Source organism: Suricata suricatta, chromosome 13, assembly GCF_006229205.1.
Source record: "Suricata suricatta isolate VVHF042 chromosome 13, meerkat_22Aug2017_6uvM2_HiC, whole genome shotgun sequence".
NCBI lineage: Eukaryota > Metazoa > Chordata > Mammalia > Carnivora > Herpestidae > Suricata > Suricata suricatta.
Window position 1 is genome coordinate 42,345,485 of NC_043712.1, and position 27,726 is coordinate 42,373,210.

At 38.6% G+C, this 27,726-nt stretch overlaps 1 protein-coding gene across 1 annotated transcript; it reads left to right on the top strand.

Annotated features, from left to right (window-relative positions):
* The first annotated feature begins 7,756 nt into the window (after window positions 1-7,756).
* EQTN (equatorin) lies at window positions 7,757-21,063 on the top strand. Its single transcript, XM_029920590.1, has 8 exons — window positions 7,757-7,891; window positions 8,238-8,627; window positions 12,054-12,140; window positions 14,516-14,599; window positions 15,889-15,939; window positions 17,244-17,309; window positions 19,738-19,891; window positions 20,369-21,063. Exons 1-8 carry the CDS (start codon window positions 7,816-7,818, stop codon window positions 20,649-20,651), a joined length of 1,191 nt encoding a protein of 396 aa, XP_029776450.1. The 5' UTR covers window positions 7,757-7,815; the 3' UTR covers window positions 20,652-21,063.
* Window positions 21,064-27,726: the final 6,663 nt, after the last annotated feature.

The following is a 27,726-nucleotide window of genomic DNA, read 5'->3' on the forward strand; positions in this document are numbered from 1 at the left end:
CCCAAGCAGGCTCCATGCTCTCAGTGCAGAGCCTGATGCAGGGCTCTATCTCACAAACCATGAGACCATGACCCGAGCCAAAACCAAGAGTCAAACACTTAAGCAACTGAGCCACCCAGGTGCCCCCAAAAGGTTGATTTTTTAAATTAATCTTAGAATGGGGAAGGATAAACTATTTTAAATGAGACGCAACATGAAACTGCTTGCAAAACAAATAAATAGATACGAATTGAGGACAGGGAGCAAAGGTGGAAGGGGAAGAAAACTAAAGAGGAGCTAGTGGAATGACAAAGAAGAGAGTTATTTTAGGAGACGATAAAAGGGGTGTTGGAAAGATTTTGGATGAAGAGGATTTTAAGGAAATTTTACAGCATAGCATATGATGTACTCCCTCTTCATGGCCTTTTCATTAGACTTCACTAAAGGCACAACATGAGGCGCCTGGGTGGTTCAATTGGTTAAGCCTCTGACTTCAGCTCAGGTCATGATCTCATGGCTTGTGAGTCCGAGCCCCACATTGGGTTCTGTGCTGATGGCTCAGAGCCTGGAGCCTGCTGTGTTCAGATTCTGCATCTCCCTTGCCCTCTTTCTGCCCCTCCCCTGCCTTTGCTATCTCTCTCTCTCTCTCTCTTTCTCCAAAATTAAAAAAAAAACATTTAAAAATAAATGAATAAAGGCACCTCTTGCTTTAGAGACTTCTATTAAGATATTACAACTATGGTGTGTTTACAGTGTGTGCCAGGCCCTGTGCCAGCTCGTTTATGTGCATTATCTTCCTGAATTATCATATCTCCTCCACAAGGTAGTTACCATCATTTCCTCCATTTTATAGATGAGAAAACTGGTCTCAAAGAGAGTAAGCAACTTGCCCAAGGTCAAACCAATAGTTAGTCAGAGAGTGGAGATGTGAACTCAGATCATCAGACTCAAAGCCGGAACTCTTAGTCACTACACATTTCTCATGTGGCAGCCTTTTCAGGGCACCTGGGAAGGAGGACGGCAGCTTGTGAGGAGCTGGATGCCTATTTGGAGCGGCTGGAATGGAGCCAAGACAAGGTAAGGACTCGCCAGGCTTTCCTCCATGTCACTGGTGCAACTGCTTCACAGAATTAATCTGGAAGGCCACTTCTGACACTGAAGAATGGAATGCATTAATTTTAGTTAGTGAGCATTTACAAAGTGGATTACATCAGAGATTATTACGTCAGTGGATTGTCATCAGGGCATGGATGAATAGAAGAGAAAGCTACAGAATATTAATCTACTTGCAACTATACAAGTGAGGTGAGTCAAGAGCCAAGCAGGAGTCTGAGGTGTCAGCAGAGGCTGAACTGAGCAAGCATCCCCCTTGGTTGCCCTGACAATGGAAACTTTTCCCATTAAACTGATATCCTCATCTCGAAAAGCACATACACACAAAGTAAACAGTGAGTCAGTGCAGAGCAAGAGTGTCAGGGGGGAGGCTAGGAGGGAGCTGTGTAACAGATAAAAGATCAAGCCAAAAAGGAAAGAGTCCTACTTATATACTGAAGAGGTGATGTCTTCAGGGCTTCTTAGGTTCTGAGACCTGTTGCATAGGGTGATGCCAGAACAAACCTAGGGAGCCGGGTGGGCAGGTCTGGAAGAGCCACGTGCAAGCGGCCACTTCCAGGCTCTCTTTGTTTCATTAGTGGAACAGGGACAGGACCGCTCAATCCTACCAGGCCCATAGCACATTCCCCACCCACAAGTTTTATTCAGATGGCCTTTTGCCAACACTCCCAACTTAGTCCCCAAATTACTTAGGCCTTCAGCTTATAAACTGGGTTGTTACAAGACACATTTCCTATAAAATTCATTAAGGAGTCTCTCACAAATATCTTTTCAACATTTATTTCATACCTACTATGTGCTAGGGTCTGGGGATACCGCAGTAAATGAGATACGCAGAGTCTCACAGAGCTTGTATTCTAGCAAAGGAAGACTGTCAGGAAGCAAATATGCAGGCAAAGGATTCTTTAGGATTGTGAGGAGTTGTCTAAGGTAGGCTCAAGGCACCGTAAGAACAGGAAAATCTGACATGGTCTTGGCTCTGAAAAGGCTACCCTGGAGGAGTGAACACTTAGGCTTATACCTTAAGGTTTGTCTGGAGTTAGCCAAGCAAGTAGAAGGGAAAGAGACCTCCAGACGAAGAGGGAGGCATGGAGAAAGATCCTTGGGCAAGAACAAGCTTGGCATGTTTGAGGGGCTGAAAGAGCATATCCACAGCCATGGCCCAATGAAGGAGGCAACACGGAGTGTGTGTGCCGCTGAAGAGGGAGGCAGATCACACAGAAAATAAGCCTGTCTCATTCCAACACCCAGAATGGATGTCTGTTCTCTGAGAAGTAGTTTCTTGTTTCTTGCAACACCATGGGTGATGTAATGACAACATTGGTTTTTTGTATTGCTTGCCATGAAGGATAGGCCCAATTCTATGCCAACCTTGAACGTGATCATGGGACTTTACAGTTGTATTTTTAATCTGATTCCTGCTTACCTGGGTCCCTGCCCTTGCCTTTCTTTCCTCAACCCAGACCCCCATATTTCATTTATGCTCTCCATTTATATCCTGTACCTCTTATACACTCCCTAAAATCCTGTCTGGGATAAGATGGACCAAAGATCACATAAAATCAGTGTTAATGTTATGATGACTTGTTCATTCAATCCACCTTGGTTACTGCCCAGGTTCCCAGTTACATTCAAACATTCCCACTTCACATTCCCACTTGGAAGGCCGATCATTTAACGTCAATCGATACCTAGTTTTCATTTAAAAACTCGTATCTTTGGTCTTTTGGCTGTGTGAATTTCCCTTTAAAAGATGTGAACATGGATGATGACTCCAAGTCGAATGAGAAGATATGAACCAGGAGCAAAAGGAATTAGAAGAGGATTTGTGGTAAAGGTGATTGTTGAGAAGAAAGTAGGAGAGAATAGTGTTCAGCAATATGGAATATTTCTGGGCCCACTAAATCTCAAGGTAACTACATTGTTACTTCCCTCTTCATCCTCCTGAAAATACCCATCCTAAAGCCTTAGGTCAAACACAGTAGAATTCTGTGCCAGGGTGGGGTGGAGGGAGTCATGATGGCCCAGAACTGAAGTAAGGTGATGAGGAAATTGGAGTAAGAGGGGTGCTCTATATAAAATATGGGAACCAAATCAGAGTCAGGAGGGAATCTGTGGTGGGAGAGGACGGCCTGGCGTGCGCTGTTGGAGCTGGAATTCTTGGAGAAATGATTGGTTCTAGGGCCAAGGCAGAGAAAATCCAAATGACTATGGAAGAACGAGCATCAAGTGCCTGGAAAATGTTCATAGGCTTCAAGGTAGAAATTCTACTTTTTGGAAACTATCTAAATGAAATAGTCATAAATGCTAAAAAAAAAATTTTAGTCATAAATATGCTCATTTGTTTATTGTTTATAATCAGGAAAATTGGAAACAACCCAAATTACAAATAATAGGGCAAACAACCCAAAAAATTATGAATATTCTCAAATTTGGATGTCTTGTAGATGTTGAGTTTATGAGACTGCTTGTATTATAATGTTAAGTTACAAATTCAACATCTAGATCCAGTTTGAGTACAAGCTCTAACTGAGGTCTGGCTCTTCAGTCCAGCCTTCTAGAAGCCCTTCTGATTTACCTCATGTATCCTAGCATATATCAGTGCCGTGAGGTGGGGTTGGCCTTCTTACTACGTCAAGACCTTGACTTCTGCTCTCAAATACCATTAGCCCTCCATTTACTACTCATCCACCATCATCATATTTTGTCATCCTCCAAACATGCCCTAATTCACTGAAGACTTTGGCACCCATTTCCCACTATTCCTCTTATTCCACTTGTAGGGAACTTCCTTGGCCACGCAGGCAGTGCATCCAACAGCCTGGTCTTTCAGTTTATGTGACATCTCAATGCCAATGTTCTTCCCCTTTCATCTAATTTAGAAATCTGAAACCATGCCCTTGGACCTCATTACCACACTGCCCTGTTCCAGCTTTGAAGTGTTAAACTCCCAGACCCCACTGTAAATTTCTTCCACTCTTTTCTTGACAACCTCAATGTTCTGGCCCCTCTGTTCTAATATATCAACCCTATTTTCCTGGATCATTGGATAGCCGTCAACTAGCAATCTCCTCATGACTTAGGTTAAGTGGAAGTTTTAATATAACAACCTAATTAAACAACTTAAGTATGGTCCCATTACATGCAATCTTTCCTTGCCTCTTCTATTAAGCTGTGAATTAAAGATCTATTTTTAAACCCAAATGTCTAGTATCAACAAATATTTTATTTTTGCAGTGGGTGAACTGACTATTTTGATTTAAGGAAAATAATATTTAAATTAATGTTTTAAGGAAGGTTTTGGTGGTTATGTTCATGGATTGCAACAACTAATTTGTGGCTTGTGGAACTTACTGGCATTTAATAGAGTCTCCCAAAGAATAGGGGGAACCTGGGTGGCTCAGTCAGTTAAGCGTCCAACTCTTGATATCAACTCAGGTCATGATCTCAGTCAGTTGGACTTTGCGCTGATAGCGTGGACCCTGCTTGGGATTTTCTCTCTCTCTCTCTCTCTCTCTCTCTCTCTCTCTCTCTCTCCCTGCCCTTCCCCTGCTTGTGTTCATACTCTCTCTCTCTCAAAATAAATAAACTTTTTTTTTAAGAGATCAGGATGACTTGACAGTCTCCAAAAATATATGTTGGGTCATTTCTTTATATTTGTAGGTCTTCTACTTTATTACATATTTTACTTATGTTTAGTTTCTGAGTAGGAAACTGATATGTTTTGCCTCTTTAAAAACTGGATATATGAAAATATTACCACCTCTAATCCTTTTAGGCATGAAGAAAAATGATCTGTATAGAAATCTTTGAAGTAAATAAATTCAAAATATAATTCAACCCAATAAATAACTCAAATATCTACTTGGCGTGACATTTAATTTACCCATTTTCCAGATGAGTGAATTCAGGGCCAGAAAGGAGCGGACTTGTCCAACATCACACAGGTAGGAAGGGATGGACTCAACTATATGTCCTCTTACTCTGGGTTCAATACTCTTGTCAGAGAAAACACCGAAATAGGAGAGGAGCTTGTAATATAGACATGGTCAACAAATATGAAAACATTTAGGAAATAAAACATAATCAGAGATTATTAATATGTCTAATGACATTCTTGGTATTAGAAATAGTTCCTTTTTAGGGCAAACTTTAAAAACTTAAAATATACTTTAATATATAAAAAGTTAATGTAGGGACGCCTGGGTGGCTCAGTCAGTTAAGCGTCTGACTTCGGCTCAGGTCATGACCTCACAGTTCATGGGTTCAAGCCCCGCGTCAGGCTCTGTGCTGACAGCTCAGAGCCTGGAGCCTGTTTCTGATTCTGTGTCTCCCTCTCTCTCTGACCCTTGCCTGCTTATGATCTGTGTCTCTGTATCTCAAAACTAAATAATAAAATGTTAAAAAAAAAAAACTCTAAAAAGTTAATGTACACCTATGAGGTTTTGTTTTGTTTTATTTTAAGAAAAGGTTCTACTATTTTGAGTAATAGAATATTTACATTTGTGGAAAGTTTAACTACAGCCTAAAATGATGATGAAATCCAATGAAGGCAAAATAATTTTAGCTTTTGTAATATCTTCCTAGGAACCCAAAGGGGTTTATCTAGTATTAATTTGCTAGGGTTGCCATAACATGGCACACACTGAGCAGCTTAAACACCAAAACTGTGTTGACTCCAAGTTCCAGAGTCTCGAAGCCCAAGATTAAGGTGCCAGCAGGACTGACTCCTTTTGAGGGCTGGGAGGGAGAATCTGTCCCATGCCTCTCTCCTGGCTTTGGGTGGTCTGATGACAGTCTTTGGTGTTCCTTATTTTCTCCTGCATCACCGATCTCTGCCTTCCACTCCATGCAGCATTCTCCTTACATGTGTCTGTGTCCAGCTCTCCCTTTAATTTAATCATTCCAATTATATTGCATTAAGGACCCACACTACTTCAGTACATCTTCCTCTTGATGTATCACATCGGTAATGACCCCGGATCCAAGCATGGTCACATTCTGAAGTGCTGGGAGTTAGGACTTCAACATACGAATGGGGGAGGAGGTGTGTTTCAACCTGTAACACCTAGTGATATGTTCTAGGAAGAGTACTGATCATGTGACAAAGGACGATTGGAATTCTTTTTTTTTTTTTTAATCTGCCATAGCTGCACTCCATCAGTTCCACTACCTGTAAAGAGTGTTTGTTAAATCCAAAAATAAACATAGCCATCATGGGAATATATGAGGATTTAGAAAGGTAGATGACAAAACAACAATTTTGTGTTATTAAGAAATGCTTCATTGACTTGTGGCACGTAAATGCTTCCTGAACTCATTTTCAAGCACCTGCTGTGCCGAGCAGCATGTCATACTTTGGGCATACTGTAGTCACCGTGTTTCTACAGCTGGTTCCTTCTCTCTGCAACACCAGATACAACTGGTAATTCCATTGGATGCCATCTCTCCCCCTGGGAATCTCTGTCTCCTGCCAAGTTTCAGCTTGACTGAGCTCCATTGTGCAAAACTCTGTGATGATCTACACCAACCTGTTGCTTGCCCACTTCAGGCGTCTCTCCTTTTCTGTGTTTGCACCTTGTTAGATGCCAAAGTAAAGAGCTACAGAAGTCTTCGAGTCCATTATGCACATCTCTTCTCCACCTCCCATTGCTCAGAAGAATGGGCCAGAGGGCCTAAAGAAAATGCCATAAACAGGACCATCTTTGTTCTTGGCTGTCTTTTCTTTCAGGTAAATCCTCTCTGCTTCCCTTCATCCACTTAAAGCAATTACATTCCGAGTCAGGTGCCCCTCTAGTTCGTCAGGTATGCCCAGTAGAGACAACAGGTTGGACTTCATTTGTGAGCCATCATTTTGCTGAAAAAACATTCAAGTCTTTTCAAATTTGTTTAGTTTTTTCCTGATGCTTCTGTAATTTTAATTATGAATATTCTCTAATGCTGAGAGGCTATCTATCAACAATAATTTAAATTGAGGGGGGAAGGTAAGTAATACATTAACATCATGAAGAGCAATATTGTTGATACTATTTGATTTAGGCTTCTATTTCTTGTTATATAAGCTATTATCTGAGAAATATATAGATAATATTAATTTTATTAATATAATTATATCATCATTAAGTCCTTTTCTGACTACCTGATTAAATAATTTTCTCAATCAGTATGTGAGGTAAAGGTGGGTTTCTCTGATAAAAATGTTTTAAGCAAAATAAATATTTTATATTTTGTAAAGTATAAAGGTCTTAAAATCCAAAAAAAGATGAGTTCCAAAACACTTTTCCTAAAGAATTACAGGATATTTGGTTTGGATCTTGGTATCTCTGATTGGTTCTTAACAGATACTTTGCTGCAAGTATTCAAAAGAACACACTATATTGTAATGCTTTGAAAACCAAAGCATGTTCTCATTTTGCTATCAACAATATCCATGGTTCTTTAAAACCCAGGAACTAACAATTCACATTATTTTATGAAAATATATTTCTTAACTTTCAAAGAAAATCTTGTAATGGTTTCTTTTTTAAAAACTAGAAACTATCATAGTACCAAAGATAAAATAGATGTCAATTGAGTCACAAGGCTTCTGAAAATTCCTCCATTCTGACCTCCATTTGGCCGTGACCTCATAATGTCCTAGCTAGTTGTATGATCTCCAGGGCAACAGAAAGGACACCCTGAGGAGACTCAGTGGATTACTGGATAAATCCTATCATTTTCCCAATGAATTTTATATTGTTTATTTTTGTATCTGGAGTTTTTTCCTCACCGCTCTCCAATATGATTTCCCATAATTATGGTGAGTAAGCATTTAAAGATTTTAGAATTGGTGGTGATGGAGGAGGGCACTTGTGGGGAAGAGCACTGGGTGTTGTATGGAAACCAATTTGATAATAAACTATTTTAAAAAATAAAAAAATAAAATAAATAAAATAAAGATTTTAGAGAAATAGCAGATAAGATAACCCATTACCCTAGAAGATTGGTATGTGACACTTTTCTAGAGGGTGATAAAGTTTATCATTGGAAATATGGCATAATGTACGTTCTAAATCTCTGCCTCAAATCCTCTGTGGAAAAAAATGCAGTTGAAAAGGGGAAAGTAGTAAAAGAACTCAACATATTTCTGATCATGCTTTTTGCAGAGTCTAGGAACATGATTCTTCCTGAAATTATGTTGCCTGAAAAACTACATAAAGAGGCACTGGAAAATAAGGAATCACTGGAAAATAGGGAGCCACCAGAAAATAAGGAGCCACTGGAAAACAAGGAGCCACTGGAAAATAAGGAGCCACTGGAAAACAAGGAGCCACTGGAAAACAAGGAGCCACTGGAAAATAAGGAGCCACTGGAAAACAAGGAGCCATTGGAAAATAAGGAGCCACTGGAAAATAAGGAGCCACCGGAAAATAAGGAGCCACCGGAAAACAAGGAGCCACTGGAAAATAAGCTACCAGAAAATAAGCCACTGGAAAATAAGACAGATAATTCTGCTAATGAGAAGAATGGCAATTATTATAAAGATATAAAACAATGTAAGTCTTTAAAGTTAATAGCAATACATATGAAAAAGCTGGTTATTCTGGTTTGATTTAACTCTTTTTAAGATGCTATCATTTTATTTCCTACTTTTTAAATTATTATTTACCTTTTAAACTTTTCCATGTGTAAAATAAAATTCTTATTTTTTATCACTTTTTTTTCATGAGATGCTATGAAGTTTAACAAGGTTCTTTCGGTAGTGGTCTATAACTAACAGAGGGCATGTGGCATTTTGGTGATTTGTAATTGATCTAATTCTATGGTTTTGGTTGGCCAAAATTTCTTCAGCAGCATATATCCATTTTCTAGGGCTGCTAAAACAAAGTACCACAAACTGGGTGGCTCACAGCAACAAAAATTTATTCTCTCATAGTTCTGGAAGCAAGAAGTCCAAAGTTTTGGTCATACTTTCCCCAAAGCCTCTAGGGAAGGGTCATTCCTTGCCTTTTCTAGCTTCTGGTAGCCCCAAGCATTCCTCAGATTGTCACAGAATTCCAATATCTGCCCCCATCTTCACATGGCATTCTTGATGTGTCTCTCTGTCCATTTCTATCTTCTTATAAGGACACCATGCATATCAGACAAGGAGCCCACCTTACTCCAGGGTAACTTCATCTTTTTTTCCCCTGCCCTACCTTACCCTGCTCCACCTTACCCTGCCCAGTCCTGTCCAAGGAGGCCAGACTAAGAAGCTGACTTCATCTTGGCTATATCTTCAATGACCCTATTTTGAAATTAGTTTTCATTCTGAGGTGCAGGGGGTTCGGGCTTCAACATATCTTTTGGGGGGAGGGGTGCAAAATTCATGTCAAGATGACTTTAAGATGTTTGGAAAGTCTATCAAACTTTATTCATCATTACTCATATGGGCTTTCTTTCCATCTCCTTGTAAGATCCACCATTCTAAAAAGTGAAAGTTCATAAGAAATTCTTGTTAAAAATAAAAACAAGTCAGTTAACCATCCAACTCTTGGTCTCAGCTCAGGTCATGGTCTCACGATTTGTAAATTTGAGCCCCGTGTGTGGCTCTGTGCTGACAGCAGGGAGTCTGCTTAGGATTCTCTCTCTCTCTCTCTCTCTCTCTCTCTCTCTGCCCCTCCTTTGCTCTCTCACTTTCAAAATGAATAAATTTTTAATTACTTAAAAATAAAAAAAATTAAGATTAAATCTAATTATCTTGGGATCCTTATTAACATTAATCAAATTAAAAATAGAAATAGAATCAAGATATAGACATATATATACATATACAAATATATACACTCAAGTACTTTGATAATGACAATGTGTAAGTTGTATTTCTATTTTCTCTTTGATGAATCAATATCCATCTTTTATAGGTGCAAAAAACACCAGATGCTCAGAAAGGTCAATTGCAGGTGTCCTAACTACCAAAAGCAGAGTCAGGAGGGGTGGTAGCTAATCTGTCCAGCACCAGACCGCCACAATGGTGTGCACATGGTGCACATTCTCCTTTCAGGATGTACCTCTGAAATTTACCAGAGGGTAAATAAATTAATAGCCTGATGATAACTTTTATTAAAGAAAAAGACTATTCTTACACACACACACATATATATACAAAACATAAATGAAATCTTACCCAAAAATGTGTGAAGACTTACTTTTTTCATTTAACAACTCGAGCTCATTTCACATCTATCTAGGTGTGAATGATGTCCCATAATTGATCCACTATCTTTTTTAAAGAATTAGATTATGTGCAGTCTTCCCCTTGGATATTCTTCTCATACACACATTAAGTGTATCTCCCTTTGGATAGAAACCAAATATTGGACATTGCTGAATAAAACACAAATCTTTAAAAATATTGATAGATACCACCAAATTACCCACCAAAAAGCATCTACCAATTTACATCCTCCAAGAATGCTCTGCAGTCTCACCTACAATGAAAATTGTTAGCTATATTTTGTGAGTATAAGTCAGAATTTTCCATGACTTTTTTCATTTGCATTTCATTCTGATTACTTATGAAGTTGAGCATTTTTCTCTGTATTTATTGGGTATTTTTATTCCTACTTCTATGATTTGTTTATTCATATCTATGATCCATTTTTCTATCAGGTTGTATTTTCATGTATGTGTAGGAGCTCTTTTTATGTTTAGTAGATTAATCTTTTTCCTAAAGTAAAAGCTAACAAGTATCTCCCTTCCCCCCAGGCTATTGCTTATCTTTAAACCTGTTTAGGTATCTTAATCACAGAGAAAACCTTTAATATTATAAAATCAATTTTGATTAATTTTTCAACAATTTCTGCATTTTGTATTTTGGTTAATGGGTCTTATTGATTCCAAGATAAATTATTTTCCTACTTTTTCAAATAATTTCATATTTTTGTTTTTAACTCTTAGGTCTTAAATCCAGTTATCTTTGTATATGGCATAAAATAGGCATGAAACTTTATATTTTTCAAGGAGGATTGCCAAATATCTAACACCAATTCCCTACTTATGTGAAATCCATTTCTATATTCTTATTTGAACTTGGGTCAGTTGCTATCTTTTTATTGTTTCTTTGATCTGTCTTTCCCTGTAAAAACACCAGAGTGTTTTAATTTTTACTTTCATAACTCACAATACTCATGTTGGGCTTTTGCTTCCTTTTGTTATATTTTTCCAAAGATCTAGCTCTGAAATTCCTCAAAAATCATGATACATTAATGGGACTGTGTGTGTGTGTGTGTGTGTGTTTCTAAGCATGCATGTGAGCCTGCATGGTATGATGAGTGAACATATATGTATGTACTAAATAGACATATGCATTTATGTATGTATACAATTTTCTGTCATTTCATGAGATTCTGGAAAAAAGAAACTATATATATTCATATGTCAATATATCAGTCAGCCATCTTGACCCAATCTACTCTGACTCGGCTGGGTGGATATATCCATTGGTTTTGAATTATAACCAACCCCACGGCCAACTCTTAAGAACAAGATTCCTTGTGTACATATGTAAATGTGAACACATATGGGAGACCCTATTTATCACTGTTATTGAAATATATGCTGCTTAAGCTGTTCTATGGTCTAACAGAAGGCTCAGGAGCAAACCAAGGCTTCTTAGTTTGCTTTTGATTTATGTCAATACAGTGATAATAATATGCACCTACAAATCTACTTTAGCACTTTTATAATTTCCTCAATAATTTCTTCTCAGAATGTTATTTAATATCCGGATACCAATTTGACTTTTTTCCCCCCATGGATTTTATTTTTAAATCTTGTCCCCAATTCCTCAATTTGCAGATGAAGAATGCCTCAAATACTTTATTATTCTTTTCTTGGAATTAGTACTAATGTTTTAAGAAAAAAAATCAGATGAGGAAAAATTTAAAGGAACAAGAAGTAACTTAGCTAGTTGCTGAAAACATTTGATCTTGTGTTTTTAGATGTGTTCATAACACAAAATCCAAATGGCAGCCAGTCTGAAATATCCGTGAGAGCAACAACTGATTTGCAATTTGTTCTAAGAAACTGTAAGTACTGCCAGTAGTGAAAACCACCATTGGAAATAGGAAGAACCCTTAATGAAAGATTTCAAAATGGCTCTAGAGAGTATTAAGTAGGAAAAAGGTCTTAGTGGAGCTAGTGTCAGAGAATCTTAGTTCCAGAATAAGGAGGCTCCAGGGCTCCTGCACTAATAAAGTTAGAAGTCAAGGAGGACTTCCTGCCTTTCTTAGCCTCATATTTTTGTTTTTTATGGAAAGATAAATGACTAAATGTATGGCTCTACAAAACTGTATGTCTTTCTTAAACCCACATTTTTACTCCTTTCTGCTTATACCTCCAGTTTCAAATATTCTTATTTCCTTTTTGTGTCTTTCCACCAAGCATAATGAATTTGTGAAACAAAGCTGTTGCCAGCTTGTGACTTTGGAGGCCATTAACAGTCTCCAGAGTACATATACACATATCCATATCCATATATATATGTATAAAGGTACGCATACCTTTCACCATTAAGTGTTAGCAGCTCAAATCTATGAAACACACAAGCATAAAACAGAAGACAAGGAAAAGTAGAAAAAATTAAATAGGAAAGAGAGAATGAATCTGGCTCTGGCAACTTCAATATTGGGAAAAGCCAGACTCAATAACACCTAATTGTTAATAAAAGCTATTTGACAATAATGGAATATTTTGAGCAATTCCAAACCTTGAAATAAATGAGGGACATTTTAATGGCATGTGTTCACTAAACAAATCACTCACGAGAATTTTAGTTGTATACAGCAAACATCATCTTAAGTTGTTTGGGTCAAGAAATAGAGAGGCAAATCTTAAACAGATCAGGTAGCTCACTTTCCTTAGCAGAGGGATTATTGAGGACCATAGGACCCATGGAAGAAATTCCAAAACCCTAATTGCTATTCACACAATTGAGGTCTCCAAAGTAGTGTCAGCGAAAGTTGGATTGGGATAAGAAATTGTTGTTATTTAAAATGAAGCTGTGACATTTCCATGTAGTATTCCATTGTATATATAAACTATATCTTCTGTAGCAACATGGATGGGACTTGAGAGTATTATGCTAAGTCAGGCAGGGAAGGATGGATACCATATGTTTTCACTCATATGTGGAACAGGAGAAACTTAACAGAGGACCATAGGGGAGGGGAAGGGGGAAAAATAGTTAAGGAGAGGGAGGAAGACAAACCATAAGATACTCTTAAATACTGAGAACAAAATGAGGGTTGATGGGAGAGGGGAAAATGGGTGATGGGCATGGAGGAGGGTACTTGTTGGGATGAGCACCGGGTGTTATATGGAAACCAATTTGACAATAAACTATAAGAAGGAAAGGAAAGGAAAGGAAAGGAAGGAAGGAAGGAAGGAAGGAAGGAAGAAAAATAAAATAAAATGGGACTCTGACAGGAGGTATGCTAACTAACATGATAGGACCATTCCAGAAGAGCAAGCCCCTCAAGGAGATGGAACTCTGCAAAGTAATTCTAACAATTGGAACTAGAACTGTGAGAGCAAGGGGGCAATCCACACAATTTTTTGAAAATAGAGTATGAGGGATATATAGCAGAATATAAGGATTACTTACCAATTTTGTTGGAGTTCTGCCTGAATCATGTCAAGTCTAGAAGCAAATTCTCTTTTCCATAGCTTTCTTGCCAACAAGGTACTTGTCATGGTGCTGTTGGTAGGCTCAGTCACAATTAACTGTGCCTCTCTGTGGAACTTCTTCTATGGTGAGATCGCCTGTACTTCGTGTGGAACTTCACTGGCTCCTGCGTTAAACAAAATTAACTGAAATAGCCACTATGGTGGGGGCGGTGGGGGGGGAGGTGGAAAAACAACTCGGGTCGCAACTGTTCCCAAATACATTCTTCCAGAAGAAGGACACATTATAGACTGAATTATATAGTTAATCAGGCCCTAAAACCCTTGATTTTGTTTTGAATAGTTAATGGAAATGTTTCCCATTTACAAGGATACTGATGTGCTTTCCTCTTCCGTGTCCTTACACTGACCAGCAACCAAGCTGTCCCGGGCTGATAGTATCACTTCAGGTTCTGTTCAGAATACCATCTGAAGACAATATCTGTCATCAAATAGATGAGATATATTTTTACCTCTTTACCTCTAAAAAAGCTTCTGGTCCCACGGTACCAGCTTTTCTTCTTTCCCGCAAATTATAGGTGTATTAATCCTCTCTCGGGCAACCCATTTCCCCAAATGCTATTGTTCAGTGCCTTCATCTTTCCCCTCCTTTACAATATCTCAGAAAAGGTCAGCATCTTTCTCTTTTTCTTCTGTGTTCCATTTTTTAGCTTAAAAAATGCCTAATCACAGACGTCAATATGTGTATGTGCTGATAATTTATTATCCCTTTTCCTAGATAAACTCAAGGAAACAACTACATCTCCTGGAAGAGCCACCGATGAAGAACGTGCTCCCGAACCCCCTCAAAAACAATATCGAAGTATTAAAGTTTCTATGCATTAGTCATACCTGGAGCATATCATTATATGATTTCATTTAAGTCTCATTACTCTGGGTGTCTCATAAAGTAATAGCATGCTTAAAGAGCTTAAACAGCTGCAATTTAAAGTCACTTGAAAATCTTTGAAACCGTGGAAGTCTGAGTCCATTTTTAGATTTACTTGACAAAGGGAGAGGATGTGAGCTCTTTTTAAAATAAAATCTATTTTAATAAAATATATTACATTTATATTTATATTCAACATACACATATATTTAATATTTTTAAAGCAATAACATATAAATGTCTATCTGCTTGAGGAATAAAATTATTTCCAATTAGAGTCAATCATTAGTGTTTCCCAAAATTTTGGGGGGGCAGTTGGTAGTGAGAGATTTCAAAATTAAGATCATCATTTTACTCTCCTGCTGATAATATTGTTCCTTATGAAATATTTGTAAAACCATAACAACCCAGGATGGCTCTCCTCTAAGGTCTTGAGCAAGTGATCTAATTCGTTACATGAAACCCTATTTTCTCCAGTTCATGCAATCCAAGTATGTCTCTCATGTGATTACTGTGAACTAGTCTGCATCTCTAACACTCCTAAAACAAACAAACAACTTAGTCATTTTTTAAAAATATATTTAGAAATAGAAATCTCATCTTCCTGGTGGTATCCTTTCTTAAATATCTTTAGTAATTTACTACTAGGTTTGGGATCATGTTCTAATTTCTGAACCAGGTGTTTAAATCTGAAACAATCTGACCCCTGGGAAAGGTTCAAGTTTTCTCTGCGGTCACGTTTCCCATCCACATTCTTGACTCCAGACTACCTGAGGCTCTCAGAACTCACCAAATCTGTTCACAACTCTGATTTTGCTCACAGTGGAATACCTCACTCTTTCCTTGTTTGCCTAGCAAATAATTTCTAGTCCTCTGAGACTACACTGGAGCATCATCTCCCTTTCGCAGGGTTTCTGGCCTTTGCAACTGGTCTCTCTGCGCACACCGCTTGTGCGTTTTATTGAAGCCGCCCTTATCCTGCCATGTAATGAACAGTAATTCTTGTCTGCCTCCCAAACTGAGATGAGTTCCTTTAGTATAAGGCCCATTTCTTGTCATTTCTGTAACTGTAGTGCTAACCACAGGGTCTGGAACATGGTAGGAGCTCAAGGTGTAACTGTTACGTAACTAACAAACAAGTGAATAAATATTCTACCACAAATTTACTAAAGCGAACTCATCTTACCTAGTTATCCTGTTCTTTTTTTTTTTTTTTTAAACAGGACTAAACAAGCATCCAAATGAGCCTGCATTTTGGACAATGTTAGCTAAAGGTAAACTCACAGTCGTTAGGTAGCTGAGAAAATGTATTGGTTTACCAAAGAAAGCCAAGATCAGTGTAATCTTGTTTCAATCAGTTCTAATATTAAGGATTAATATTAGAGCTAATTAAGAATTAATAAGTCAACATTTTGCTGCCATTATCATACATAATAGCAAATGCAAAACAAAACCACAAAGTTGACTATGTCCCACAATTTCTGATTTTCTCTCCTAAATGTTTATTCTCCTATAAATATTGCAATCTTTTCATTCAACTTATTTATGATTAAAAATTTTAAGTAAGGCTCTTGCTCATTATAGTTCGTCTTTGTGTTTAGAGCAGTTTGCCCATAAGCACATGGAGATGTGTGAATAAATGCCATGTATATATCAAAATATATGCATGCATATGTCAAAATGCATGTGTAATATGTAATGCACATGTCAAAAGCATATTAGCATATGTGTATAAATGTAATGTACATTCATATATATGCATGTATAAATGTATATATTATATGTAGATGCACATCTGCATAAATGTAATTCATGTAGCACATACATATATGCATGCAGTGTAGACATGAAATATATACATATTCAGTTATTCAGTTGATCCTCATTATTTGCAGATTTTGTGTTTGTGAATTTACCCACATCTAAAGAGTATTTGTAACCCTCAAATCACTTGTGACAAAATGGTCATTTGCAGATATGCACAGAGCAGCAAAAAATTTTAATTGCCTGACACTCATGTGCCCAGCTGAGCTAAAACAAGGAAGGCAATGCTCTGCCTTCCTTTTATAGCTCTTACACTATAATTAAGTGTCCTTTTTGTGGCTTATTTAGTGCTACGTGTTTTGCATGTTTGTGCTTTCTCATGATGATTTTGCTAATTAAAATGGCCCCCTATCATAGTATGAAGATACTGGTTAGTATTCCTAAGCACAAGAAGGCTTACGGAGAAAATCTGTGTCAGATAAACTTTGTTTAGGCTAGAGTTGTGAAGCTGTTAATCATAAATTCAATGTTACTGAGTCAACAATATATATTAAATAAGGTATCTTTAAACAGAAACACACAGAAAACAAGGTTATGTATTGATTGATTGATGAAAATGTGACCAGAGATTTACAGCAATCTAACCTTGTGTTTCCCCTAGGGGCAGCAATTTGGTATTCACTAATTCAGTGTTCATGTGATTGTATGGAACATAATTGTCACAAATAATGAGAATAAACTCTATATGTTAAACACACACAGTAATTTTAGGAAGTGAATTTTGTTTACCGTAACACTGTTATTGTTTTAACAGCTATAAATGCAACACCAGCAGCTGAGGAGCTTGATGAAAAAGATCAATTATTTCACCCAATTCCAAGTAAGCACAAAAAGTTTCAATTAAATGGATCCATCAATGCCAGCATACATTTTAGTGTGTGACTTCACTGCATGGTGATCGTGTTTTCCCTGGTAACATGTAGTGTGTGTAAAAGGGTAGCATGGTGGCTAACATTATATCAGAGAGGACAGTTGCTGTTTTAGAAAAGCAATTGTCCGTAAGCATTATTCTCCAGGTCCCATATCAGAGAGAGCTATTTTCATTTTCTTGCTTTATAACTTCTATTCCTAAAACAGATAAACCAAATGGGGGAGTAGGCAAGTGAATCATATGTAGAACACAATTTGTTTGTTTTTTTAATTGTTAGTCTCTAATTTCAGAGAAGTTTTGAGCTTACAAAAAAAAAAGCAGAAAGTACAGAGATTTCTCCTATAATTTCCTCTTCTCAGTTTTTTCTATCATTATCACTGTGCATTGGTTTGGTATATGTTTTGTAATTTATGAGCCAATATTGATACATAATTATTAGCTGAAGTCCACAGTTTACATTAAGGTTCACACTCTGTGTTGTACAATTCTGTGGGTGTTGATAGATGCATAATGTCAAGTGTCCACCATTACACTCACACAGAGTAGTTTCACTGACCTAAAAACCCTCTGTGCTCCACCAGTCTCTCCACACTCTCCCTAATCCCTGGATACCAACTGATCTTTTCACCATCTCCATCATTTTGCCTTTTCCAGAATGTTCTATAGTTGGAAACATAAAGTATATTGACTTTCACCTGGCTTCTTGAGCTTGTTAATATGCATTTAAAATTCCTTCATGTATTTTTGTGGCTTGATGGTTGATTTCTTATTACTGAATAACATTTCATTGTCCACAGGATTGGACAATGTACCAATTGCACCAATTCATTTATCCTTTCATCTACTGAAGGACCTCTTGCTTACTTCCAATTTTTGACAATAATGACTAAAGTTGCTATAAACATTCAAGTGTAGGTCTTTGTGTGGACATAAGTTTTCAATGCATTTGGGTAAATACCAAGAACCATGATTGCTAGATTGTCTGGTAAAACTGTTTAGCTTTGTAGGAAATTACCAAGCTGAATTCCAAAGTGGCTATACTGTTTTTGTATTCCCACCAGCAAGGGATGAGAGAATTCCTTATGCTGAACGCAGTTTTGTAGTTTTCATTAAGGGATTAGTAATATTTATATGAGTAAAAGGACTGAATTCAATAGGAAATTTCACAAGGCAATAATTTCCCCCTGAAACTTCTGTCCTACAAACAAACCACTGGGAGAAAATTGCATCTGGTAATACATCTAAGGCTGACAACTGGCTTCTGCACTGGATTGTTTGTAATCAGTACAGCCACTTGCCTTGCAGAGTTTCAAGAAAATGAAGAGTCGTCTTTGGTTAGAAGAGTTACATATAGAAATGAAAAAGGCTGCATTACCTTAGAAATATTTTGTCTTTCCAATTAATTAGATTGAGCATCACTGATTTCTACTGTGTATTGAGATCTTGGTTTAAGATCGTACTTTGACAATGAACAGAATCAGAGAATACAGACATGGGAGCTTGTCACTGCTTAGCCAAAACATCATTTCCTAACAAGTAATGAAAACCTTTGGAAGTTTTGGGTGGGAGAAAGCTGGGGGAAGGAATTTGGGGGAAGGGAGAAATACAACATGGTCATTTAAAGTCAGCATTAAATAAATAGCTATTAAGTGAGGCATATATTCAGGAAAATATAAAATTTGGCAGTAAACATAGATTTTCATCAATAGATTTGATAGCTTTGCTATCTCTGGATATGGCCACGATTTTTATTACATAACTTATTTTAGAAAGCAGTAAGTTTTCATTTCTTTCTTTAATAGCATATACATTAGGTTTGATCTCAGTAATAAAATGGCAAATTCAGTTCTTAAACCTCATAGAGAAAGCATCTGGTACACTATTTTTTTTATAAGCATCAGAGAAAAATCAATGCAGGTCCCAACAGTAAAATTGTATCTTTCTTTTCTGAAGGACTAACCCCTGGTGTGTTATTCCCTCATATTTTCATAGTCCTCTTTCCAGAGTCTTGAAGTGGTTTTTATTAGTCAGGGAGGAAGACTCCTATACACATATTTTAGCACCTGGTAATATGGGTTTCAAAACAGATTTTGCCACTTAGTAGCTAGGTGCCACGGACAAATTCATAAACTTCTGTGACCCTGTAAAATGGAGCTAAGAACAACACCTCCAGGACTGTACTGAAGGTTACCAAAAAGTGAAGGGTACTTAGCCATAGGAGGTAGTCTATAGTTTTTGCACTCTATGTGAGTAGTGGGCATGAGACTACTCTGGATGGTGAAGGCTTCTCTGCAGTTGCTCTGCTATCCTTACTTCTCTAGGAAACGTGCTGGACACAGTTACTCTTTCTCATTTCCTTTACTTTCTTTCTTCTCAGACTCTGATTTGAATGCTACAAAAGAAGACAATGCAACACAGCTACAGGAAATCAAGTTACAATTAATGCTGGGCATCTCGTTGATGACCCTCTTCCTTTTTGTCATCATCTTGGCCATCAGCACTGCCTTGCTATACAAAGTGAAGAGAATGAAGTAAGTCTGCAGACCTCTGGAGTCTTTGTAACACGTGTGATATGAAGCTCTCACTCCCTCTCTTTAGTAGACTGTTGAGGAAACGCAGCTCCCAAATTTATCTATGATGTACGGAGTTAGGCTCCATTTCCCCTATTCAGAAAGGAGCATGGGGCTGTCTCTCAGGGAGAATTTTCCCCAGTATTTTAAATAGTCATCTAGAAATAAAAATAACACTAGTCAATCGGAAAGGATACAGGGAATCTAGATATGCATTCTTTTTTGCTAGACTGGGAACAAAAGGACTACAACCTCTGTTCTCAATAGCATATCTTCTTAGGGCCTAACATTTTTCATTATTTGTATGGCATTATACTGAGTAATTAGACAGAATTCCAATTCCATATTGTTTTAATTTTTGTGATGTCTTTCTGAATTGAGTTGAGCTGTAAATGTATGTAGTTAAGAACAATTCTTGATACCTTTTGTCTTTTTCAGTTATAAAAGTCCAGTTCCGACTGAATACTCCATCAACCCAGAGCTGGCAACTCTGTCTTACTTCCATCCATCAGAAGGCGTATCAGATACATCTTTTTCTAAGAGTGCTGACAGCAGCACAATTTGGGTCGCTACATCTTCAGAATTGAAAACTGGAGACTCAGTGTCAAAATCTAGAATGACGGACATAGTTTTCATGGCCTCAGATGATATAGGCATGAATGATGAGTCCTATTTAATTCAGAGTGAGGCACCAAATGAGGAAACTCCCATGGATGAATAGATGTTAAATTTGTGTCAGAAAGCAATCCATTTCTTTGTGATTCTCATTAAGGTCATGATTTGGAAACTCTGCTGAGAAATTTAAATTTCCTGATGTCTGAAAAGGAGGACATATTCAATAAAATTATCTCAGCCATGAAAGTTGTATAATGGAAAAAATACAAAAAATAAATTAAGGTGTGGAAAACTCATCCAGTAAAAATAATCCTGGACAGTGACTTATGAAAAGTATTCACTCTAGGCTGGTTCCCTTTAAAATAAGAACATTTAGACATTCATCTTGTCTGTATTCTGACTTTCAGGGTAATCACCACTGCCTATGCCCTTCCCCCAAAGCAAAAAGAAACACCTGTTGTGTTTTACTGGTGAAACAGTTGTGCCCTATCAAGAAATAAAACTAAATTAGTACTAGAGACTCCTAGCATTCTTGTTTAAAAGTCATCGACTTTTCAGTGACTCATGTGGCTCTCCATCCCAGAAGTATTTCAGTTTACAAATAAGACCCATGGAATATGGATATTGTTTCACTTTGAGGAATTAGTTTCAACTGGAAAGATTTTAGGAACATGCATCAGGTCATTGCCTTCCTAAATTCTCACCTACTTTATGCTAGGCAGTTTGGTGCATTACATCACACTGAATTCTAATACCCAATGAAAAGCATGTTTATTTCACAGATCAACAAATGAAACCTCAAGTAAGTCAGATGCCTTGTCTAAGATGACTGGAGGGAGAGGGGCAAAGCTAAGATGTGCTTCCAGAGTGAGGTTCTCTCTGTGATCCCTGAAGGCTAATGGTCAAATATAACAAGAGCCAAAGAACACTATTTAGGAACAAGGTTGGCCCCATATACATATGGTGGGAGGCTCCTTAACTGAGGGTCCTTTAAGCTCTTGGAAAATTGTTCTCCACACCCCTAGCTCATGTCTCTATGAACCTTCCCCATGGAGGACAGACACAGTCTTTTCGTTCACCTGCCACTTCCCCTACTATTCATTCTCAGAGTCATCTGCTCACTCCCTATTTTCTCCCCCGACTCCAGCCCCAGTCTCACCATTGGTTGGGAAAGCAAGGAAGCCCCACCTTTGAGTAGCTGAACTATATATGACCTACCCATGAGTGAAAAGCCCTGGAAGGGCAACCCGTCTCAGGTAGGGCTCCTAGAGGGCACAGTTCCTGAGTCAGGGGTGGCCTTGAGCAGTAGCCCTTGCTACCCTCTGCCAGGGACTTTTCCCATTCTCCATGCCCTTATGACAGCCCTGGAGGTCAGCACCAGCATTTGTACTGCCAGTTCAGACAGTAGGGAATGCAGTGGGAAATGAGTGAGGCAGATGGTTGGAGCTGCTTGGCAGTCCTCCAGGTGTGGAGGAGCCACGGGGGCCACGCTGAATCCATGGGCGAGAAGGGGCTTGCGGGGTTGACTGCCAGCCATTCCCACCTCTTTTCTCCACCCACCCTTGATAATTTCCTCAATAAGAAATAGCTGTAAGTCGCATTTTATCACCCAGCTTATCTCCAGGACTAACAAATACTACAGAGTCAACCAATATCACATTACTATGGTTTAAATGGCCAAAAGAGATGTTAACCATGTTTTTAAGAATTGGTGTCTCATTCTCAGTTGGCCTGGCTTGTGGAGACCACTGCAGATACCACTGTAAAGTGCAGTCGGGTTATAGGAGGGGTGAGGCAGGAAGTGCACCAGGTATCCTTACGAGTATCCGGCTACTACTCGCCTCTTGCCTGGTCTAGAAGTAAGGCGAGCCCTGTACTGCTCAGGCTGGGGTGTGCGTGTCTGTATTCAGGGCGGGGGTGCTTCTGTTTGTCCCCTGCTGACCAAACCTGCATTTCCTCAGCAGGTTCTCTGGATCTCTAAAGGAACTGAAAAAAACTGCTTTTAAATTTCTTTGTCTCCCAGCCATTCTGTCTCCCCTCTTATTCCCTTTCTCTGATGTCCATAATCTGCCTGTTCCCCAGCCCTCAAAGCGGCACTTTCATCCCTCTTCCTACCTAGATACTTAAGGGAAATCCCTCCAGAGTGGCTGTTAAAAGAGAAAAACGCTTACTTCAGGACGAATAACCAAGTTGTCCCAGAGTCCCCAAGAGTAAAATCTCCCCAGCACCATACCCAGGACCAGGAGAGCCTTAGGTGCCAACCTTTATTCCCTCTTACTTTATCCCTCCCGTGAAAAGTATGTTCTGAGATATGCCAAACAGTAATGGTGCTTGGGGATCCTAAGTGGGAGCGTTTTTCTCAGGCCTTTTGGGTGGTCCCATAATTCCTGAAACCTGGGCGTGGTGGGGCAGTAATGTTCTGGAAGATGGACTGGGCTGGTTGTCTTAAGAGCCCTTCTTCCCTGGGTCCTGAGGTCGGAGCACCTGGGGTGCAGTAACTGAGAGTGCTGCGCACACGCCCCCTTCGACATGCGTGTCCCTGCCCACGTGGTCACGTGGTCGGGGAGGAGGGGCCAGTGGTGCTTGCTGAGCTGCGGTCTCCCTGCTACCGACCAACAGACGGCAGCTCCCACAGCGCTGGATCCCACGAGGGCATGCACAGGTTTGCTGGCTGTAAGACGGATGTGTGTGGACTTCAGTCTCCCATCCCCATTGTGGAATTATTATAAGGGGTTTCCTATGCTCTGGTGAAAGGAGGTGGGGTGGGACCCTGGTTGTAGCAAGTATTTACAATCTAAAGGAGATTTTCTCAGTCACTAAAGATTTTCTCAGTCACCTGTAGCCTGACCGAAGCTTCTTAAGTGTGCCTTCAAACTTCAAAATTAACCCTCCAAGTATAGTTTCTGGTGGGGGAAGGAAATTTGGTGTGTGTGTGTGTGTGTGTGTGTTTAACTTGTGAGATGGAGAGTATCAACACTTTCTTTTTTTTTCAATAGTGCCCCTAAAGCACTGCTTAAACAGCCCTTCCTCAATCAAGTCAACCAAATGAAACCCAGCTGAGGCCAAAATGCAGTTCTGGCTGGTTATCCAGAGTTTAGACCTTTGTCCACGTTTATTTAAAGAGAAATTAGATCCAGGCATTTATGCTTGGATACTAGGATAATTCTCATTCTTGGGCTTGCTCTTAGCCTTCTGCTTTCTCTGCCCAAATGTCATTCACCTTTGTAATCCATTCTTGTACGTTTCAGCAGCGTTAATTTCTTAATAGAAAATGAAAGGCTATTGAGCCAGGAGAGAGCCCATTATGTAAAGAAGTACCATGTGTGTTACCGATACATGTGGATTATCTAATATAAATTTTAAGGCTAAAAGTTTTGGACAACATCTTCTATCTGAAATCTCTTTGAGAGAAGAGAAGAGAGAAGTGTGTAAATTATCCCATAAATGATACAGGAAAATGTATCTGGAAAAGAGAAGAAACTTGTGATTTCCTTAGTTAAAAGTGAGAAAGGAGCTGCCAGGTGTTGGGAACAGCTATTACTGCAAGATTTATGTCTTGTTACTATCCTGGTTTTCCCTCAGTGTGAATCCAGCTGCTCTGGAGTTTTGTTTTATTGATTGATTTTTTCCAAAGATTTTTTTATGTTGGTGGAGGGGTGGGAGGGGGTTGTCTTATGTTTGAGGCAATCAGTAGACTACCAGGGACCTTAATGAAAATTCTTAAGCCCACTGAATTAAGGAAAGACTAGAGCTTTAAATAACTCTTTCTTGTAACAGAGATGTATTGGTGTATGAAACTAGGTACTATTCGGTGTAAGTGGCATTCACCTATTTGAACTGTTTCCAAATTGTCATTGGTTGGTAAATAATAAGCTCAATCGGCTATATCCAAACTATATCACATTTGACAGAATTGAACAATTATGTATAAACCTGCCCTGCCCCACTAATGTGGGACACTTTAGTAACAAGGCAGGAATGTACTTTAATCAGTCATGGAGATGAGCTCAACATTCAAAACGTAAACAGAGCTAGTCCTTGACTTCTCATTCTGCTTCTAAGAATGGATCGGTTAGGAAGTGGCTGCTTTTGGAGGAGCTAATGTCCTTTTGATAGCCAGTTCCTTTTCCAGGGTATTCTGGAGTCTGCATTTCATCTGAAGTGATTTTTAAAGATAAACCTCCCCTTGCATTGACAAAACTAGGCACAACTATGGAAGAACTGGAAAGGCTCAACAAGGAAATTGAATCCGTCAAGACTGAGGTTGAAGAAAAGCAGAAGAGCCTCTCCCATTTAGCTTTAACACGAGAAGAACTATCGCAAAGTCACATCACCTCCTTGAGTGATACAAGTTTCAAGCAAGATTTTCTTGAAAATCGCCTGCTTCCAAAGGAAGAGTGGTATGAGCCATCAAAGAATGAAGAAAGTCAGCCCAGAAAGTATGTACTGGACCACAAATGTCCAGTAACTGATCTTGAATATGATCCCTTGCTGAATTATTCTGCAGGGCTGCTTGGGACATTGAAAGCAACACGGGCTGAGACTGATAAACAGTGCGTCCGCCACTTGGAAAACTCTGTGGGCGAAAATTGCAACAAGTCTCAGGAGAGCCAAAGGCCTCATGTTTCACCAATAAGAATTAAAATAAATCTTCAAGAATCTGATGAAGATGACCTTGTAATAGATATACCTCCAATCATGCCTACGTCTAAGAACCCTAAACCATTGAGAGGCTTCAAATATCAGAATATGAATGAAAGTGTTCCTTTAATGTCCCCAGAGGAGAGGAATCTTCAAATTACTAGCACAGAAGAGGAAAAAGTAGATAAAATCCAACTAACCACAAAGGTAGATGATGACAGGAACAAATCAGAATGGCCAGAATCCCTCATGCATAGCTCACTAGATATTAAAAGTAATGTAAACTTGAATTGTGCTAAAAACCAACTCTCTAAGATAGGCCTCTGTGGTGGCAAGAAAAACAGTGTCTCTATAGCGGAAGAAAGCACACCTTGTTCACCTCTCAATGACAAAGAAATACAGAACAGAATTCATAATGAGAGGTATCCACATCACAAAAAATATGTAAAAACAATTGGTGATCCTCAAAATGAAGAAACTGGAGGTGGTTATTCAAGCCAGCCCCAGGCCTCTTCCTCAGGTGAGCACGCAGAAGGTGAAGTGTTGGGAAGACAAGACAATAGTCAAGACTTCACAACTCTTGAAGACTGCAAATTTGACTTTGATAAGGAACCTAATAAGGAGACTCCCTCTCGTTTTGATGACACTATGAAGGAATGCCTTCGCATTTTTACAAAGTCCACAGAAAGTGAAGCTTATAAAGGAAAGACTGCTACACAGGTCAGTTTTTTCTTTTAAATCCTTTTCCTAAATTTAAAGGAATTTCCAAAAAATACATACTCTATTCTGCACTCCGTAGAAATAGAAATTATACAACATGCATATATAATATATATACCCTAATACTTATGGTCAGTAATCTCTTAGTACAACAAGGTGAAGACCTTGATAATTGGCCAGTTACAGCGTCTTGTAGACCCAACAGCCCCCAGAAGCCATGTTATTACATAGTTACTTACAGTTGATTTCCCAGCTTGGAGAAATGCTCTGTAGTAGTGTTTGCACATCAAATTATTCAAGTTACTTTTTTGTGGGAATTATTGCTTAATAAGTTGCCTAGTATTTTATAGTTTGGATTCCTGTGGCCCTTCGTGCTAAATTTGCCTGTACTCTGCTGAAATTGGGTAATTCTTATCTTTCTCCCACTAGGCTTCAGGAAAGCAAATGGGATTAGATAAGTTGTATTATCAAAACCTTGCTGGACCCAAAAAGAGAATTGCACATGTTGCCAAGTTTGAAGTGAGTTCCTTAGCTTTGGTCTCACGGGGCACAGTGTTCTATAAAGTGCATGCCTTGTCATTTGGAGCCTTAAGTATATTCCAGTACTTAGTGTCTTGTTAGCCACCTGGGCACACAAGCGGACACTCAGTAAATTGATCCCTGTTTGTAAGCTTTTTCCATGTTCTTCATTATTCCCCCCATTACTTTAACATTAAAAGGGGGTTGTTACCACATAGCCTTTTAACCATAAATTACTATGGTTGATCTTCAGTATTTCCAGATTCTCCATTTGCACATTCACCTCTTCACTGAAGTTAATTTGTAACCTTAAAATCAAGACCCAACCTTAAAATCAAGATGTTTTTGGGGTCCTTTGTAGGCCTCTGTCAGGGCAAAAAAATAAATAAATAAATAAATAAATAAAAGGCCTCCCATTACACATTCCCAGCTAAGGCTGAACAAGACAATACTGCCTTCTTGTTTTAGCTCTCATACTGTTAAAATATGTCCTTTTCTCAATCTATTTAGTGCCATGTTTTTTTATGTTTGTGTTGTTTGTTGGTGATTTTGCTATTTAAAATGGCCTCCAAGTATTAGGGTCGTCCAGTGTTCCTAAGAGCAAGAAGGCTCGTAGGCTCTGCCTTACAGAGATGTGTTAGGTAAACATTTTTATAGGCATGAGTATTATAACCACAAATTCAATGTTGATGAATCAACAGTGTATACTAAATAAGGTGTCTTTAAATAGAAACACACAGAAAACAAGGTTAGATTATTGACTGGTTGACAAAAAATGTGATCAGAGATTCACCTGAACCTAGCTCTGTATTTGCCCTAAAAGCAACGGTTCAGTATTCACTAATTCATTGTTTGTGGGACTCTATAGAACAGAAGTGTTGTGAATGAGGGGAATCAACTGTAGATTTTCAATATCATGTAAAACTCTTGAAAATCATAATGCTGGCATGTAAAGAAGTTAGAAAGGCACTGCTGTGAGTAGTATTCCTTTAACATTTTTGTGTTAAAAAGTGCCATTTAATAACCGTTATTTCTCTGCTCAGTTCTCTGTATTATTTGTTCTTGGTAGACACGCAGACTCTTCTGCATGAGAGCAAAAGAATTTACTCCCAAGTCACAAATAAGAAGATGTGGTATATACACACAATGGAGTACTACATGGCAATGAGAAAGAATGAAATATGGCCATTTGTAGGAAAGTGGATGGACATTGAGGGTGTCATGCTAAGCGAAATAAGTCACGCAGAGAAGGACAGATACCATGTTTGCACTCATAGGTCTAACAGGAAACTTTCAGAATG

What these genes read in the sequence shown, in the direction of transcription:
- EQTN (XM_029920590.1), top strand. Translation starts at nt 7,816, where the DNA reads ATGAATTTTATATTGTTTATTTTTGTATCTGGAGTTTTTTCCTCACCG. An exon ending in TTATAAAGATATAAAACAAT is followed by an intron (nt 8,628 to 12,053) that starts GTAAGTCTTTAA and finishes TTGTGTTTTTAG; the next exon opens with ATGTGTTCATAACACAAAAT. An exon ending in CCCTCAAAAACAATATCGAA is followed by an intron (nt 14,600 to 15,888) that starts GTATTAAAGTTT and finishes TTTTTTAAACAG; the next exon opens with GACTAAACAAGCATCCAAAT.